The 16,147-nt window shown below is 46.1% G+C and overlaps 1 protein-coding gene across 1 annotated transcript in view; it reads right to left on the bottom strand.

The window, feature by feature from the left end:
• Nucleotides 1-5,218, bottom strand: part of SNX3 (sorting nexin 3) — a 30,907-nt gene extending 25,689 nt beyond the window's left edge. The window contains exon 1 of the mRNA XM_054023866.1: nt 4,904-5,218. Within this exon, the coding sequence (XP_053879841.1) occupies nt 4,904-5,065 (162 nt within the window). The 5' untranslated portion in view covers nt 5,066-5,218. The remainder of the gene's footprint in view (nt 1-4,903) is intronic.
• Between the last annotated feature and the right edge of the window lie 10,929 nt (nt 5,219-16,147).

Here is a 16,147-nt window from a genome sequence, read left to right as displayed (position 1 = left end):
GGCTGGATTTCGCAGGGGGGGGGGGAGAATTGAAGTGCTGCAAGAATAGAACAAATATGAAATTCTACCACTTATTCACCTGCTGATGTCAGTCAGAGCAATTGAAATGTTAAAAGTGGAAAGCTGATAGACAGTAAGACTACTATAGAGCTCTGTGTAGTCACAAAAAAGCATGAATGAGAACTTACAAATAAAACTGTTAGCTGAGAAGTGTTTGCAGAAAGAGTTCTTTTTAATTTGCAGGTGCTGGAAGAATTTATTCTATGCTTTAAGAAACACTTGAAGTTAATATTGGCAAGTGGAGTCATTAACACATAGTGGCTTTTAGGTATCAGAAGTTTAAGCTTGCTAGAAATAACTTGATCCTTCCAACTGAAATTCAGCCACCAACTTTTTAGCTAGTTAAGGGAGAAGCATTTTAAAACAAGAGGCAGACAGGCTGTGAACTCAAAACTTGATTCTACACAAGTAGTCATATCAAACACTACCAACCAAAGCGTCCAAGCTCTCAGATAAAGTGTAGTTTAGGAGTAATTTTAACCTTGGATTCCAAACTCTAAGAGTGGCCTACTGTAGATAAGCTGTAAAAATTCATAAAAAAACCTACTATATATCAGGTCTCCTCTGCTGACTGGCAGCAAGCTCTCTTGTACGTGTATGGAGAATTAAGCCATCAGCTTCTGCATAATTCAAGCTTTCATTTAAAGTTAAAGTTTCTAGTCATTGTTTGTGAAGATGGGTTTCAGACTGGTAGCAGTGTTAGTCTGTATCAGCAAAAACAACTGGGAGTCCTTGGGGCACCTTAGAGACTAAAGTTTACATGCATTTAACACTTGCAAGGTTGACAATGTTATCTTCCTGTGTCTAGAGCCTGGCAGCTCCAGTACCACCATTGCTGCTTACCCAAACAGCAGCAGAGTAAAATTGAGAGAAATGGTTAGTTTCATTTCTACTAATTATAACCCTGTGGGTAGTAGTGAAGCCATCAAGAACAGCTTCAAGCAGCAACCTGGAGTTATTCACAAGAGAGGATTTCTCTCCCACCCCAAGGTGGGGAGGGGAGAAGTACAGTAGCACAAGTTTATTCCTCTACCTCCCCAACAGTAGACAAGAGGCTATGGAAGGGAGGGACTAGACAAGGCTCCTTTTACCATCCAGCATCTAGAAGGGGTAGAGCCCCACATAACACATACTAGCCATTTACTACTCAAAAAGAGTTATGAGCAACTGAGCCCCAAAACAGAGTCTCACGACAACACTCCAGTAAAAATCCTAGCATTCACCCTTTCCCTCTCCACCAAACCTGGCAGAATGCTGGGTTTAGGAGAACACTGTCCCTTGCTGGTGGGACCCATTCCATGACCACCCCCTTTCCCCACTTCCTGTAAATAATTTTAGGCATCCAGCTAGTACTTTAAAAAAGCCACCACACACACACAACACACATCTTGCACTACATCAATATTGTAGGCAAAATCCACCTCCCATCAACTTCACGGGGGCCAGGATTTTACAGGTGTCTATGTTAGTTAATCCAAGTCAAGTGAGAACAATGTTTTAAGATAATAGTTCTGAATCAAAGGGAGTGAGGAGGGTATTCCATAGAAGATGCATCCAAACTCATAGGCATTTCAGAATTTAGGCTCCAGTACCTTTAAAATCCAATTTAGAGTGTAGTAGACATGCAGAATACACACTAGGTAACTGAAGTGTCAAATTCTACTTCTCCCCACCTGGTTTTATACACACCATTCAAGATGAATTTAAATTGCAATTTAAATTCAAGATTCAATATTTTGCTCATATGTCAAGGTGGACACCATTTTCAGTTAGCATATTTCTGACTGGGGTTTGTTAAGAATTAATTCAGAAGATTAGGAACGTTACTTCATGCAAGTTTACTTCAGCCCATTATTTTGATAGTACAAGCATAGACACTTTTAGACATTTGGTTCGATAAGATATTTCAGTTTGATATTAGCATTACGTTGCTACTGGGCAATTCAACTGCTCCATTTACTAGAGCAACAACAAAAATCTAATTAGCACCCACATACATTAACACTTTACAAGACAGCACATTTTTTTATTTGTAAATTGTCTCTTCATTGTCTTAGTCAAGAGCAAAAAGCCAGTTGCAGTTTTTACAGTATTTTATTTCCATCAATAAGCCTGTATCCAGCTCAACAGGATCCCCCCCCCGCCCCCCAAAAAAGTTAACTCCTTTGCTCTGCATAAGGATGGGATCCATTACCACACAGCTCTAATACACTTCTCAGGAATAGCTTACAATCTAAAAGAAGTTCTCATGCTTTTTTCTATTAGCTGAGCCCCATTACACCAATAAAATATATTCAGTCATTACCATCATCCCTGGCAAACACACACCTACCAGACATCTGTATGCATATGTTAGCCAAGAAGATTACTGAAGGCCTGAGCTCCAGTTTCAGTAGCCTGACAAACTGTTGACACCCAGACATATATGACAAGCTGGGTTTTTTTTTTTTTTTAAACTGTAATTTTATGTTTTGCATATCTTCCTTAAAGTGAACCTGACATCTCACTAAAGAGACAAGGTGGGTGAAGTAATACTGTTTACTCGACTAACTTCTGTGTATGAGAAATACAAGCATTGGAGCTACACAGAGCTGAAGAAGAGCTCTAGGTAAGCTCAAAAGCCTGTCTCTCTCACCAACAGACATTGGTCCAATAAAAGATATTGCCTCCCCCACCTGGTCTCTCACATATCCCAGTTTCAGAGTAACAGCCGTGTTAGTCTGTATCCGCAAAAAGAAGAATAGGAGTATTTGTGGCACCTTAGAGACTAACAAATTTATTAGAGCATAAGCTTTCATGGACTACAGCCCACTTCTTCGGATGCATATAGAATGGAACATATAATGAGGAGATATATATACACACATACAGAGAGCATAAACAGGTGGGAGTTGTCTTGCCAACTCTGAGAGGCCAATTAATTAAGAGGAAAAAAAAAACTTTTGAAGTGATAATCAAGCTAGCCGAGTAGTGACCGCTACACTTACCTACATGCCTCCAGCTTCCATCCAGGACACACCACACGATCCATTGTCTACAGCCAAGCTCTAAGATATAACCGCATTTGCTCCAATCCCTCGGATAGAGACAAGCACCTACAAGATCTCTATCAAGCATTCTTAAAACTACAATACCCACCTGCTGAAGTGAAAAAACAGATTGACAGAGCCAGACGAGTACCCAGAAGTCACCTCCTACAAGACAGGCCCAACAAAGAAAATAACAGAACACCACTAGCTGTCACCTTCAGCCCCCAACTAAAACCTCTCCAGCGCATCATCAGAGATCTACAACCTATCCTGAAAGATGATCCTTTACTCTCACAGATCTTGGGAGACAGACCTGTCCTCGCTTACAGACAACCCCCCAACCTAAAGCAAATACTCACCAGCAACCACACATCACTGAACAAAACCACTAACCCAGGAACCTATCCTTGTAACAAACCCCGATGCCAACTCTGTCCACATATCTATTCAAGTGACATCATCATAGGACCTAATCACATCAGCCATACCATCAGGGGCTCGTTCACCTGCACATCTACCAATGTGATATATGTCATCATGTGCCAGCAATGCCCCTCTGCCATGTACATTGGCCAAACCGGACAGTCTCTACGCAAAAGAATTAATGGACACAAACCTGACATCAGGAATCAAAATACTCAAAAACCAGTGGGAGAACACTTTAACCTGTCTGGTCATTCAGTGACAGACCTGCGGGTGGCTATATTACAACAGAAAAACTTCAAAAACAGACTCCAAAGAGAGACTGCAGAGCTAGAATTGATATGCAAACTAGACACAATCAACTCCGGTTTGAATAAGGACCGGGAATGGCTGAGCCATTACAAACATTGACTCTATCTCCCCTTGTAAGTACTCTCACACTTCTTATCACACTGTCTGTACTCAGCTAGCTTGATTATCACTTCAAAAGTTTTTTTTTTTTTTCTCTTAATTAATTGGCCTCTCAGAGTTGGTAAGACAACTCCCACCTGTTTATGCTCTCTGTATGTGTGTACATATATCTCCTCATTATATGTTCCATTCTATATGCATCTGAAAAAGTGGGCTGTAGTCCACGAAAGCTTATGCTCTAATAAATTTGTTAGTCTCTAAGGTGCCACAAGTACTCCTATTCTTCTTTTTGCACATATCCCAGGACCACCACAGCTACAACACCACTGCAAACTTGTCACTAGCACAAATGAGACCCCTCTGCAGTGCACACCAGTTAGCAGGAGAGTTAGATAAGCTAAACCATAGGAAGGCCATCATCAAACTTTCCCCTCGTCCTATAGGGCAGAGTGGCTCACACTGGATCCAAGCCCCACTCTGGTCTCTCAGTGCGACCCCCACAAAAGGTGGAGTGGGAGGGAAGGAAGATTCAGGTTTCCCCTTATGACATGTTTACACTGCGAGCTAGGCGGAGGTTTAACACCTGGTGCGAACCCAGTGTAACAGCGGCGGTCTGATGCGCCAATCTAGGCAGCATCACCTCAGCTGCTCACGCAGGGCTCGTAGCCGGGGCCTAGGCCCGCCCGCCAGCACGGGCCCTCCCAGCCGCAAGATGGTGAATGAGACACGGCGCTACCGCGGGGGATCCGCAGCCCCAGCACGGCGCGCGGGGGTGGAGTCCGACCTCAGCCCAGCCGTGTCACGGTTACAGCCCCGAGGGGATGGGGACAAGCTCCAGCCTAGAGTGGGAGGGGGCAGAGAAGACGTTACCCCACGCACACGGCGGGGGAGGGGAGACGCAACCCGGGGGGGGGTCACTGGGCGGCAGCAACAGCCCCCCCCTGCCCGCTGGCAGCCCCCGGCGACCATCCGCCCCTCACCTTGACCCTGATCTCGTAGGTGGTGAAGCGGCCCCGGCCGACCCCCACGGTCTGCGGGTTGCTCACGTCGATCTCGAGGAAGTTGCTGGGCGGCCCGTAGGCGTCGTTCAGGTTCTGCGGTTTGCTCATGAGCCGCCTGGTGTCCGCGATGGTTTCGGCCATTTCCCTGCCCGCCCGCGCCGGGTCTCCGCCCCTCCTCGCAGACAGCAGGGACTTAGCGAGCCAACCCCACTCCCCTCTCGCCCTCTTATTCTCCGGCAAACAGCTGACTCCTGAGCTACGCGCAGCGACCCGCCCGCCGCCCGGCACGAGCGGATGCGCCCACCGCTCGCGCGGGGAATCCCGGGACTTGTAGTCCTTTCGCTGCCGCCGAACTCGCTCAGAGCTAGCACAGAAAGGGATGAGAAAACTACAACTCCCATGCTGCACCGGGAAAGGGCGCAACAGGCAAGACTCTGAAAAAATTATCTTCATAGGCGCGTTCGCAGAGGGAAATGAAAAGCAAGGGGGGCAGGGGGAGCAGGCCCAGATCAGTAGTTGAGGCCCAATGATAGTTATGGGGAAACTGATAGGAACTTCACTAGCCCTAGGACTGAGTTCATAGTCTCTGCATTTGTGGGAAAGGGGGAGTTGCAGGCTCCTCATTCACTTCTCCTTTTTCATTTATAGGTAGGGTTGCCAGTCGCCCAGTTTTGGACTGGAACGCTGGGTTGAAAAGGGACCAAGATGGCTCTGGTAAGCACTGCTGACCAGGCCGCTAGAAGTCCAGTTGGCTACAGCAACCAGCTTTATGCGGCTCCCAGAAGCAGCCAACATGTCCCGCCAGCTCTTAGGGCAGGGGCCCAACATAGAAACAGCCATACTGGGTCAGACTAAAGGTCCATCTGTCCCTGTATCCTGTTTTCCAAAGTGGCCAATGACACATGCCCCAGAGGGAATGAACAAAAGAGGTAATCATCATCCCCTGTCGCTCATTCCCAGTGTCAGGTAAACAGAAGCTAGGGACACCATCCCTGCCCATTCTGGCTAATAGCCATTGATGGACCTATCCTCCATGAATTTATCTAGTTCTTTTTTGAACCCTGTTATAGTCTTGGCCTTCACAACAGACTCTGGCAAGTAATTCCACAGGCTGACTGTGCGTTGTGTGAAGAAATACTTCCTTTTATTTGTTTTAAACCTGTTGCCTATTAATTTAATTTGGTGACCCCCTAGTTCTTGTGTTATCAGAAAAAGTAAATAACACTTCCTTATCTATTTTCTCTACCCCAGTCATGATTTTATAGACCTCAATCACATCTCCCCTTAATCGTCTCTTTTCCAAGCTGAAAAGTCCAAGTTTTATTAATCTCTCCTCATACAGAAGCTGTTCCATACCCCTAATAATTGTTGCCCTTTTCTGAACCTTTTCCAATTCCAATATATCTTTTTTGATATGGGATGACCACATCAGCATACAGTATTCAAGACGTGGGTGTACCATGGATTTATATAGAGACAATATGATATTCTGCCTTCTTTTCTATGCCTTTCTTAATGATTCCCAACATTCTGTTTGCTTTTTTGACTGTCACTGCACACTGAGTGGATGTTTTCAGCCACAGTCACTCCAAGATCTCTTTCTTGACTGGTAACAGCTAATTTAGACCCCATCATTTTATATGTATAGTTGGGATTATGTTTTCCAATATGCATTATTTTGCATTTATCAACATTGAATTTCATCTGCCATTCTGTTGGCCAGTTACCCAGTTTTGAGAGCTCTTTTTGTAGCTCTTCGCGGTCTGCCTGGGACTTAACTATCTTGAGTACTTTTGTATCATCTGCAAATTTTGCCACCTCACTCTTCACCCCTTTTTCCAGATCATTTATGAATATGTTGAATAGGACTGGTCCCAGAACAGTCCCCAGGGGACACCACTATTTACCTCTCTTCATTCTAAAAACTGATCATTTATTCCTACCCTTTGTTTCCAATCTTTTAACTAGTTACCAATCCATGAGAGGACCTTCCCTCTTATCCCATGACAGCTTACTTTGCTTAAGAACCTTTGGTGAGGAACCTTGGCAAAGGCTTACTGAAAATCTAAATATACTATTATCCACTGGATCCCCCTTGTCCACGTGCTTGTTGACCCCCTCAAAGAATTTGAGCAGATTGATGAGGCATGATTTCCTTTTACAAAAACCATGTTGCCTCTTTCCCAACATATTATGTTAACTTGTGTGTCTGACAATTTTGTTCTTCACTATAGATTCAACCAGTTTGCCCAGTACTGAAGTCAGGCTTACGGGCCTGTACTTGCCAGGATCACCTCTGAAGCCCTTTTTAAAAATTGGCGTCACATTAGCTATCCTCCAGTCATTTGGAACAGAAGCTGATTTAAATGATAGGTTGCACACTACAGTTAGTAGTTCTGCAATTTCACATTTGAGTTCCTTCAGAACTCTTGGGTGAATACCATCTGGTCCTGGTGACTTATTACTGTTTAGTTTACCAATTTGTTCCAAAACCTCCTCTAATGACACCTCAATCTGGGACAGTTCCTCAGATTTGTCACCTAAAAAGAATGGCTCAGGTTTGGGAATCTCCCTCACATCCTCAGCCGTGAAGACTGATGCAAATAATTCACTTAGTTTCTCTGCAATGGCCTTATCATCCTTGAGTGCTCCTTTAGCATCTTGATCTTCCAGTGGCCTCGCTTGTTGTTTAGCAGACTTCTTGCTTCCGATGTACTTAGCAAAAAATGTTTTATTACTTTTTGAGTCTTTGGCTAGTTGTTCTTCAAATTCTTTTTTGGCCTTCCTAACAGTGGCGTAGCCAGGTTCTAACATCGGGGGAGCGAACACATAAAAAAAGGCGCCACTTGACATATCAAATTACTAATTACATTCTTTTAAATTCGTTATACATATTTATTTTGTACTTAAAATAAAAACACAAGAATGATATTGTTTTACAAGTACGTGAGTCCACTTGACAAGTTTTATTGTCCTTGGGTCTGGCTTCCATCCCCCCTCCAACTGTTGCAGCTGTCTGGAGGTGCTGTCTTCCACACCTCACTCATTCACACCTCATTCATTCAACAGAGCAATTGATTAAGGGGTGAGGAGAAATCTTAGTCTATTCTTAGTAAAGGGACATTTTTCTTTTATCTTATTCTATCCTTAGGGGCTATAACATTATACCAAGGTTCAATGCAAAGTTTCTATATGAGGCTTTGATACAAAGTTTCCATATACCAAGGCTCATCAGTACAAGGTTTCTATATAAGGCTTTGATACAAAGTTTCATGAAAACCAAAGTCAAACTTGGGTAGACCCACTACAAGGTTATATGAAGAGGCACACTGTAAAGTCTTATGAAAATTATCAGAGATTTATCTACAGAACCTATCACTGGGGAATCATGGGGAGGGGAGGCCGGCCCTGCTGCTCTCCTGTTCTACAGGAACAGAGGTGACTCTAGGTACCAGAGCCATCAATCCATCACCTCTCTCCAGTGCACCATTCAGTCCAAATAATAATTAAAAAAAAAAAAAAATTAAAAAACCCCTCCCAAGTTCCATTTATTGCAGCAAAATGTCTTCAAAAGATCAGACAAAGTTATTACCAATGACATGTGCAGAATATCAACTACAAACCCATTCAGGAAGGCCGTGAGCAATTCCAAGTGGCTGAAGGCTTAGTGCAGAGAGGCAAGAGAGATGCTTGAGGGTCAAATTAGGTGTCTGGGTTTTATTGCTGGAGCCTATATTGTGCATAAACGAACCTGTGGTGAGGGGTGCTGGGGAACACCCCACCAACCCAGATATGCAGGGGGACTGCATGATATGTGAGATGGATTCAGTGGGGACCAGGCCATCTTCTGTGCTGGCGTGGGGGAGGGGGCTGATCCTGGATGTATTTTTAGTGAAGGGGGGGGAATCAGATTCACTCATCTATGGGTGTAACCATTGGGTAGGCTGTGGGAGTGTGGTGCCCCCTAGTGGCTGGTTCCACTTACTCACAGCCAATGAGGTAATTCCCTTGGCTCAAGGGGGTTGGTACTTGTGGGGCTACAGGTCCAGGGTACAATCTCTGGGGTAGGGGGTATTGTGAATATAGCATTTAAAGCAGCCAATCCTGCTGCTGCTGCTAGAGAAAACTCAGCTGCCATCTTGGAAAGCATGGGGCACAGACATGAGCTCTGGAGCATTTCCCATTCTTTAGGGGGCATCTGCAGCTTAGAGGATGGGCTTCTAGATAAGGCAACAGACTGGGTCTTGGGAGATGTAGGTTCAGTTCCTGCCTCTGCCACAGACTCCCTGGGGGGATCTTGGATGAGTCACTTAATCTCCCTGGGCCTCAGTTCCCTGTCTGTAAAATGGGGATAATACTCCATCCTCTGTTTATTTGGAGTGAGGTGACTGTCTCTTACTAGCACAATGGGCCCTCATCTAGCTGGAGCCTCCAGGAGCTACCTTCCTAATACCAGAAGGGTTTTTTCAGACCGTATAGGCCCCCTTCCATAAAGGTGACCTGAATGTGTGGAACAAGAAGGGATCAAACCCAATACGTATGTGGGAGGTGGCATGGGTCTAGTAGATGGGGCACTGGACTTGGGAATCAGGAGAGCTGGTCCCTAATCTGAGCTCTGCCACTGACCCATTAAGTGGCTTTGGGCAAGTCACTTCCCCTCTCCGTGCCTCTGTTTCCCCTCCCAACCTGGGCCTGTCTTGCCCATATAGATTGCAGGCTCAGTCTCTTTCCACGTGACTATACTGGGGGTCCAGCTCTTTGTTACGGTCTCTGACTGCTCCTATAACACACATCCTGCCACGGCAGAACGCTTCTGAACTGTTCTAGTCCAGACCCCAGACAGCAGCATCTCCCCTGACCTGGGCCAAAGAGGGCCATGTTTCTGGAGGACCTAGTTCGCTGTGTCACCAGGGGCTCAGGGATGCAAGCGGGGGCCAGACACCTCACACAAACTCTGCAGCCTTAGCGTGCCCAATAAAGATCTCTCTCCTACAGCTCTGCCTGCCCCCCACTCATTACTGTTGCTGAAACAAACCCCAGGGGTCATCGTTCCCCCTCCTTCAGCCCCCACTCCAAATCCCAAGGAAAACTTGAGTATCAAGTGCATGGAGGGGGTGTCAGAGGCTTGTCCAGAAGAAAATGACACCGCTCAAAAATTATTTGGAGGCACCTGTATCCAGTGGTGAGCTGGAGCCGGTTCGCCTGAACCAGTTGTTAAATTTAGAAGCTGGTTTAGAACCGGTTGTTAAAGAGGTGGGCAATTGGGAGAGGGAGGTTTTTGTGTTGTTACACCGGCCCGCGGGCGACATCTGGCCCACCTGAGCTCCTGGCTGGGGAGGCTCCCCTGCCTTCCCCTCCTCACAGAGCCTCAGCATGCCGTGCCACCAGCGCTCTGGACCGCTCCAGGGCAGCTCTGCAGCTCCTGTCACTTTGCACGGCATGGTAAGGGGGTGGGGCTGCGAGCTCCAGTGGGCCATGCGGCGTCCATACACGCTACCCTGAGCGGCATAGTAAGGGGGCGGCCCGGGGCTGGGAGGAGGGGTTGGATAAGGGACAGGGAGCGGAGGTTCTGAGGGGGGTGGTCGGGGGGGGGGGGGGTTGGGTAGAGGGGGCGGTCCTGGGGTGTCTCGGAAGGGAGTGGTCAGGGGACAAGGGGCGGGGGTTGATGGGTTGCGGGTTCTGAGCGGGGGCAGGGGGCTTGTACTCACTGGTCTTTGGTGGCAGGCCCTTCACTGGCTCCAGATCTTTGGCGGCTCTGCAGGGCCACCACCAATGTGCCGCCGAAGACCTGGAGTGAGTCAAGGGCCCGCCTCCGAAGAACAACCCTGCCCTGATTCTGCCCCGACTCTGCCCCCTCCCTGCCCCTATTGGACTTCTCCCCAAATCCCTGCCCTGCCCGATTCTGCCCCCTCCCTGCCCCTATTGGACTCCTCCCCAAATCCCTGCCCTTGCCCCGCCTGTTCCCCAGCACACTGCATTCCCCGCCCGCCCGCCCCCCGGCTTGCCGCAAATCAGTTTCGCGGGGCAAGCGCTGGGAGCCGGGGCAGGGGAGAAGCAGAACACGGCGCTCAGGGGAGGAAGAGGAGGCGGCGGCGCGGAGGTGAGCTGGGTGGGGGCTCGGGGAGCTGGGCTGGCCTGGGCTTTCCCCGGGGGCACTCCCTCCAGCCCCAGAGCACCGAGAGATGGCAGCGGCAAGGCGCCACCTTTGGTGAATATGCCCAGTGGGGGAGCAGCTGCTCCCCCTGCTCCCCCCAGCTATGCTCCTGCTTCCTAATTATATTTTTATTTCATTTGCCAGAGGTTATGTTGCTTTCTAGTTTCCTCAGTAGGATTTAACTTCCACTTTTTAAAGGATGAGTTTTTGCCTCTTCCTGCTTCTTTTACTTTGTTGTTTAGCCATGGTGGCACTTTTTTGGTTCTCTTACTATGTTTTTTAATTTGGGGTATATATTTAAGTTGAGCCTCTATTATCGTATCTTTAAAAAATTTCCATGCAGCTTGCAGGGATTTCACTTTGGGCACTGTACCTTTTAATTTTTGTTTCACTAGCTTCTTCATTTTTGTGTAGTTCCCCTTTTTGAAATTAAATGATAAATTGGGCTGCTGCGGTATTTTCCCCACCACAGGGATGCTAAATTTACCTCTTGGTAAAGCTATATTCACCTCTTGGACCAGATCCTGTGCTCCACTTAGGCCTAAATCAAGAATTGCCTCTCCTCTTGTGGGTTCCAGGACTAGCTGCTCCAAGAAGCAGTCATTTAAGATGTCAAGAAATTTTATCTCTGCATCCTGTTCTGAGAGGACACGGGGTGCTGCCTTTGCCTGTAGCACAGGCATCGCCCCAAGCACCAGCTCTGCAGCTTCCATTGGCCAGGCCACCATGTCCCCCCTGCAGCAGTAGTGGGGGGCCCAAAACTGGACATAATACTCCAGCTGTGGTCTCAACAGTGCCGAATAGAGGGGAATAATCACTTTCCTCAATCTGCTGGCAATGCTCCTACTAATGCAGCCCAAAATGCCATTAGCCTTCTTGGCAACAAGGGCATACCGGTGACTTATATCAAGCTTCTTGTCCACTGTAATCTCCAGGTCCTTTTCTGCAGAACTGCCGCTTAGCCACTTGGTCTCCAGCCTGTAGCAGTGCCTGGGATTCTTCTGTCCTAAGTGCAGGACTCTGCATTCTCCTTGTTGAACCTCAGATTTCTTTTGGCCCAATCCTCCAGTTTGTCTAGGTCACTCTGGACCCTATCCTCGATCAGATCTACCTCTCCCCCGACCTTAGTGTCATCCGTGAACTTGCTGAGGGTGCAATCCATCCCATCATCCAGATCATTAATGAAGATGTTGAACAAAACTGACCCGAGGACCAACCCCTGGGGCACTCCCCTTGATACCAGCTGCCAACCAGACATCGAACCATTGATCACTACCCATTGAGCCTGACGATCTAGCCAGGTTTCTATCCATCTTATAGTCCATTTATCCAATCCACACTTCTTTAACTTGCTAACAAGAATACTGTGGGAGACTGTATCAAAAGCTTTGCTAAATTCAAGGTATATCACGTCCACCACTTTTCCCGTATCCACAGAGCCAATTATCTTATCATAGAAGGCAATCAGGTTGGTCAGGCATGACTTGTCCTTGATGAATCCATATTGACTGTTCCTGATCAACTTCCTCTCCTCCTTGAGGACCTGCTCCATGATTGTTCCAGGGACTGAGGTGAGGCTGACTGGTCTGTAGTTCCCAGGATTCTCCTTCTTTCCTTTTTTAAAGATCTGGTTTCTCTCTCCATTCAATTAAAAAAAAAAAGTGGCATCTAATATTTTTGTGTATGATAAATCAGGAAAATAAACTGTCCCCTCTTACAATTGAATTCTGACAACAGATAAGAACTCAACAGCTTTCTTCTTTACACTCTGTCTTTGGACTGATACTCAAGTTTTCTTTTTTTCCTGCTTCTTCTGACACAGGTCTTCTGAGAACTGTGAAGACAATTGGGAGGGAGTGAATGCTTCAGTACCAGTGTGTCAGTGCTTAGGGTAAGTGAGTGGTAAAAGTGATTAGCTAGGATTTCTATTCTCTAATTTTTCAGTGGATTGAATTTATCCACCAGGATGTTTTTGAATTTGATTAGATCCATGAGCTTCTGAGGATGAACTATTTATGGTTGCTTCTTCTTGTCTGGAAACTAGAAGGGTTCTCATATCAGCTTGGAGAAGGTAGTGGTCATTCCAGGAGAAGAGAAATGTTTTTTGTGTTCACAGTCTCCACATCTGGTCCACAATTCAGGTCTAGGGTATGATCGGCTGTGTTTGTAGATGCACCAGTTATCTAGGAGAAAAGAAGACTTTAGAGTGGAACCATGAAACCCCGATTTGCTACATTATTACTTACTTTACACAGAAACTAAGCTGCCTTGGCATACATACAAGAGGAAACTTATACCATAATATCCCTAATATTATGTATTAATATATAATTAATCCCCGCAATGTGTTTTTACAGTAGTAGTCTTAAAAAAAAAAAAAAAAAAAGTGTGTGTGTGGGGTGGGGGAGAGACAACAATCCAGTCACATTTAATAAGAAAGGAAACCAAACTTCTTTATTAGCCACTCAGGATTCTCCAGCATTCTGACAGCTGCCCAAGATGACACATTTGGCTGAGGATTCTTCACAATCATGGAGAATGCTGACTCAGAGGAAGACCAAAAAAAAAGCATAATACACTGAATTGATTGCACAGTGTCGTGGAAAAATGAGTTCTCGATCCCTGCACTAGACAGCAAATGCTCGGAGGCATAAGGTTTGAATGCCCTTATCCTGTCCTCATCTTTCAAAGAAAAAAAATAATTGAACTAACAGACACAGGGACTATAAAATTAGAAAAAAAAAAAAAAAAAACCTGTATTCACTCAACCTCATCCATTCCCACAGGATGAATTCCCAAATCTACGTCTCTATCCCTTACTTCTCTCACTTGATCCATTCTCATATCTCCACCTCTCTCTCCCAGATGTCTCCTCCAGGATGTGCTCTAGGCTCTACTTTAACCTTCTGACTCTGATGTGTAAATTACACCAAATTAGACTCTTGCACATTGATAAATTGGATTTAAGGAGGTCTAAGGTGTCTAATTTGACTAGTCTATATATGTAACCCTTCTGTCAGGTGGAGCCAGCAGCAACTAGGACCAGGTTCAATATCTAGCGATTCCTTTTCAACAATAGAGCATAGAACCAGCTCGAGCCCCCACCCAGTAACCTGGGAAAATTAAACACCACCCCACTTGCAAGCAGACTCTGAGTGTAGAAAACAAAATAAAACAAAAAACAAAAACAACTTTTAATGAAAGGAGAGAAGTCACCTGACATTAATTAGGGAAAGTGCTGCAAGCAAGCTTCATAAACAAAACTGTGAGCAGGATACCCACCCCTGAGTGCATGGGGCAGAGTCTTCTTCCTCATATTCTTGAGTTCTACAACCAAGAGTTCCTTTACTGTGCCTCTCTCTGCTCCCTTACCATGCCCCACTCACTGTGGTTGTCCTTAATCAGTGAGGACTCTGGGTTCAAAAGTGCATGTGTGTGATTTCACCCCCCACTAGCGGAAGAAGGTACCTAGCTTGCTCCACTATCTGAGCACTTGCTCTGGCTAGCCGCCCCTCCAGCCTCAGTTCCTCACCGCCTGGCCACCCCGCTGGCTGCTGTTCCTCACTGCCTGGCTGCCACTGCTTGCCACTTTTGCCGGCCTCCTGCAGTCACCTTCTGCTGCCACCTGTCTCTCTGCTGTGACCTCTGTATGTCAGTCTTAATGATTTTTAGCTCTCAGCAGGCTAGGCAGAAACACAGCCCCACCACAAATGATTTAAGCTCTTATTGAGTACTTAAAATAAGAAAAGGCTCCTAATGAAGCCTATTGAGCTCTATCTTTGAGCAGTGGGGAGGAATAGACCAGGGACCCTTTGGGAGAGTCCACACCTCCTGGCTGGGACACCTGTCCCCCACCCCTTTACTTTCACAGGGGGCTGGCATTTGAGTCCCTTGCTTAGTTCTGTTCCCCCTTTACTCATACAATGAAGATAACATTGCTAACAATATTTCACTACCCCTGCATTCAGTACTAAAGTGATTTGTAACTCAATACCAGCCAAAGCTGATCACTTGGAGCTACACAGCTCCTGTCTGCTAGACACATATGCAGAGTAGGTGTGTTCATGTAAATACAGTTTGCTTCTGAAGTCGCTCCTCCTCCCCAATTAACTGTCAGGGTAGAGTTCATTCAGACCCTGCTTACATATAAAAGCATGACTATGAAGTGCTTCCTGTCCACACATAAATCTTCTTCCAACAATCCAGAGGCATTCATACCACTACTGTGAGGCACTGGCTTTGACTAAAGCTAAGCACCATTACATCCTTCACCTTTGCAGTGCCATTGTGGACAGGACATCAAAGTGTTAAAGCTGCAGTGGTTTACTTGTTCCTCCCAGAAAATACCACAAAGTTCCTGCTCACTGTTTAGGGACAGCTCTGACAAGTTTTACTGCCCAAGCCAAGTGAAATGGAAGACGTAAACAAAACAGCCTAAATAGTGAAAAGTCAACTAGACTTGTAAAATTCTTATTAATCTAAGTATCATAAGCAACACAGATTAGTAAGCTTTCACTCTATGCATCCGAAGAAGTGAGGTTTTTACTCACGAAAGCTTATGCCCAAATAAATCTGTTAGTCTTTAAGGTGCCACCAGACTCTTTGTTGTTTTTACAGATTAGTAAGAATATTTGATTTCTTTCTAGAATATATTTGGCTAAAATCAGCCCAGATTTACCCCAGATTCTGCTGGCATAAACATAGACACAGGACCGCAGCAACAGGATGTCCTCTGGAGGAAGCTGCAGTAGTGAAAAGCAACTACAAATTCCCTTCTACCAAATTGCCAACAGGCATACAGCACAGCCCAAAATGGGAGAAGTACTAGACAGAAAGGGGGCATGGCCAGATCAGCTTCCATTGGTGAAGCTGCCATGGAGCCTCAAGCGCAAATAAGCTGCTCTCCTCCTGCAGAAACCCAGAAGAGGTCACGTGGAGATCATGCTGCCACACCACACTCAGGCCAGTCCCCTTTGGGGGTCAGTGGATCAGGCTGGCACAGAGAGGTATAATTTATACCTCCACAGGCAAGCAAGAGTGAATCTGTCCCATGATTTTAAACCTGGGAA

This window comes from Malaclemys terrapin, chromosome 3 (genome assembly GCF_027887155.1).
Source record: "Malaclemys terrapin pileata isolate rMalTer1 chromosome 3, rMalTer1.hap1, whole genome shotgun sequence".
Classification (NCBI taxonomy): Eukaryota; Metazoa; Chordata; order Testudines; family Emydidae; genus Malaclemys; species Malaclemys terrapin.
The sequence above is the reverse complement of the archived record's forward strand: the minus strand, read 5'-3'. Positions and strand labels throughout refer to the sequence as shown.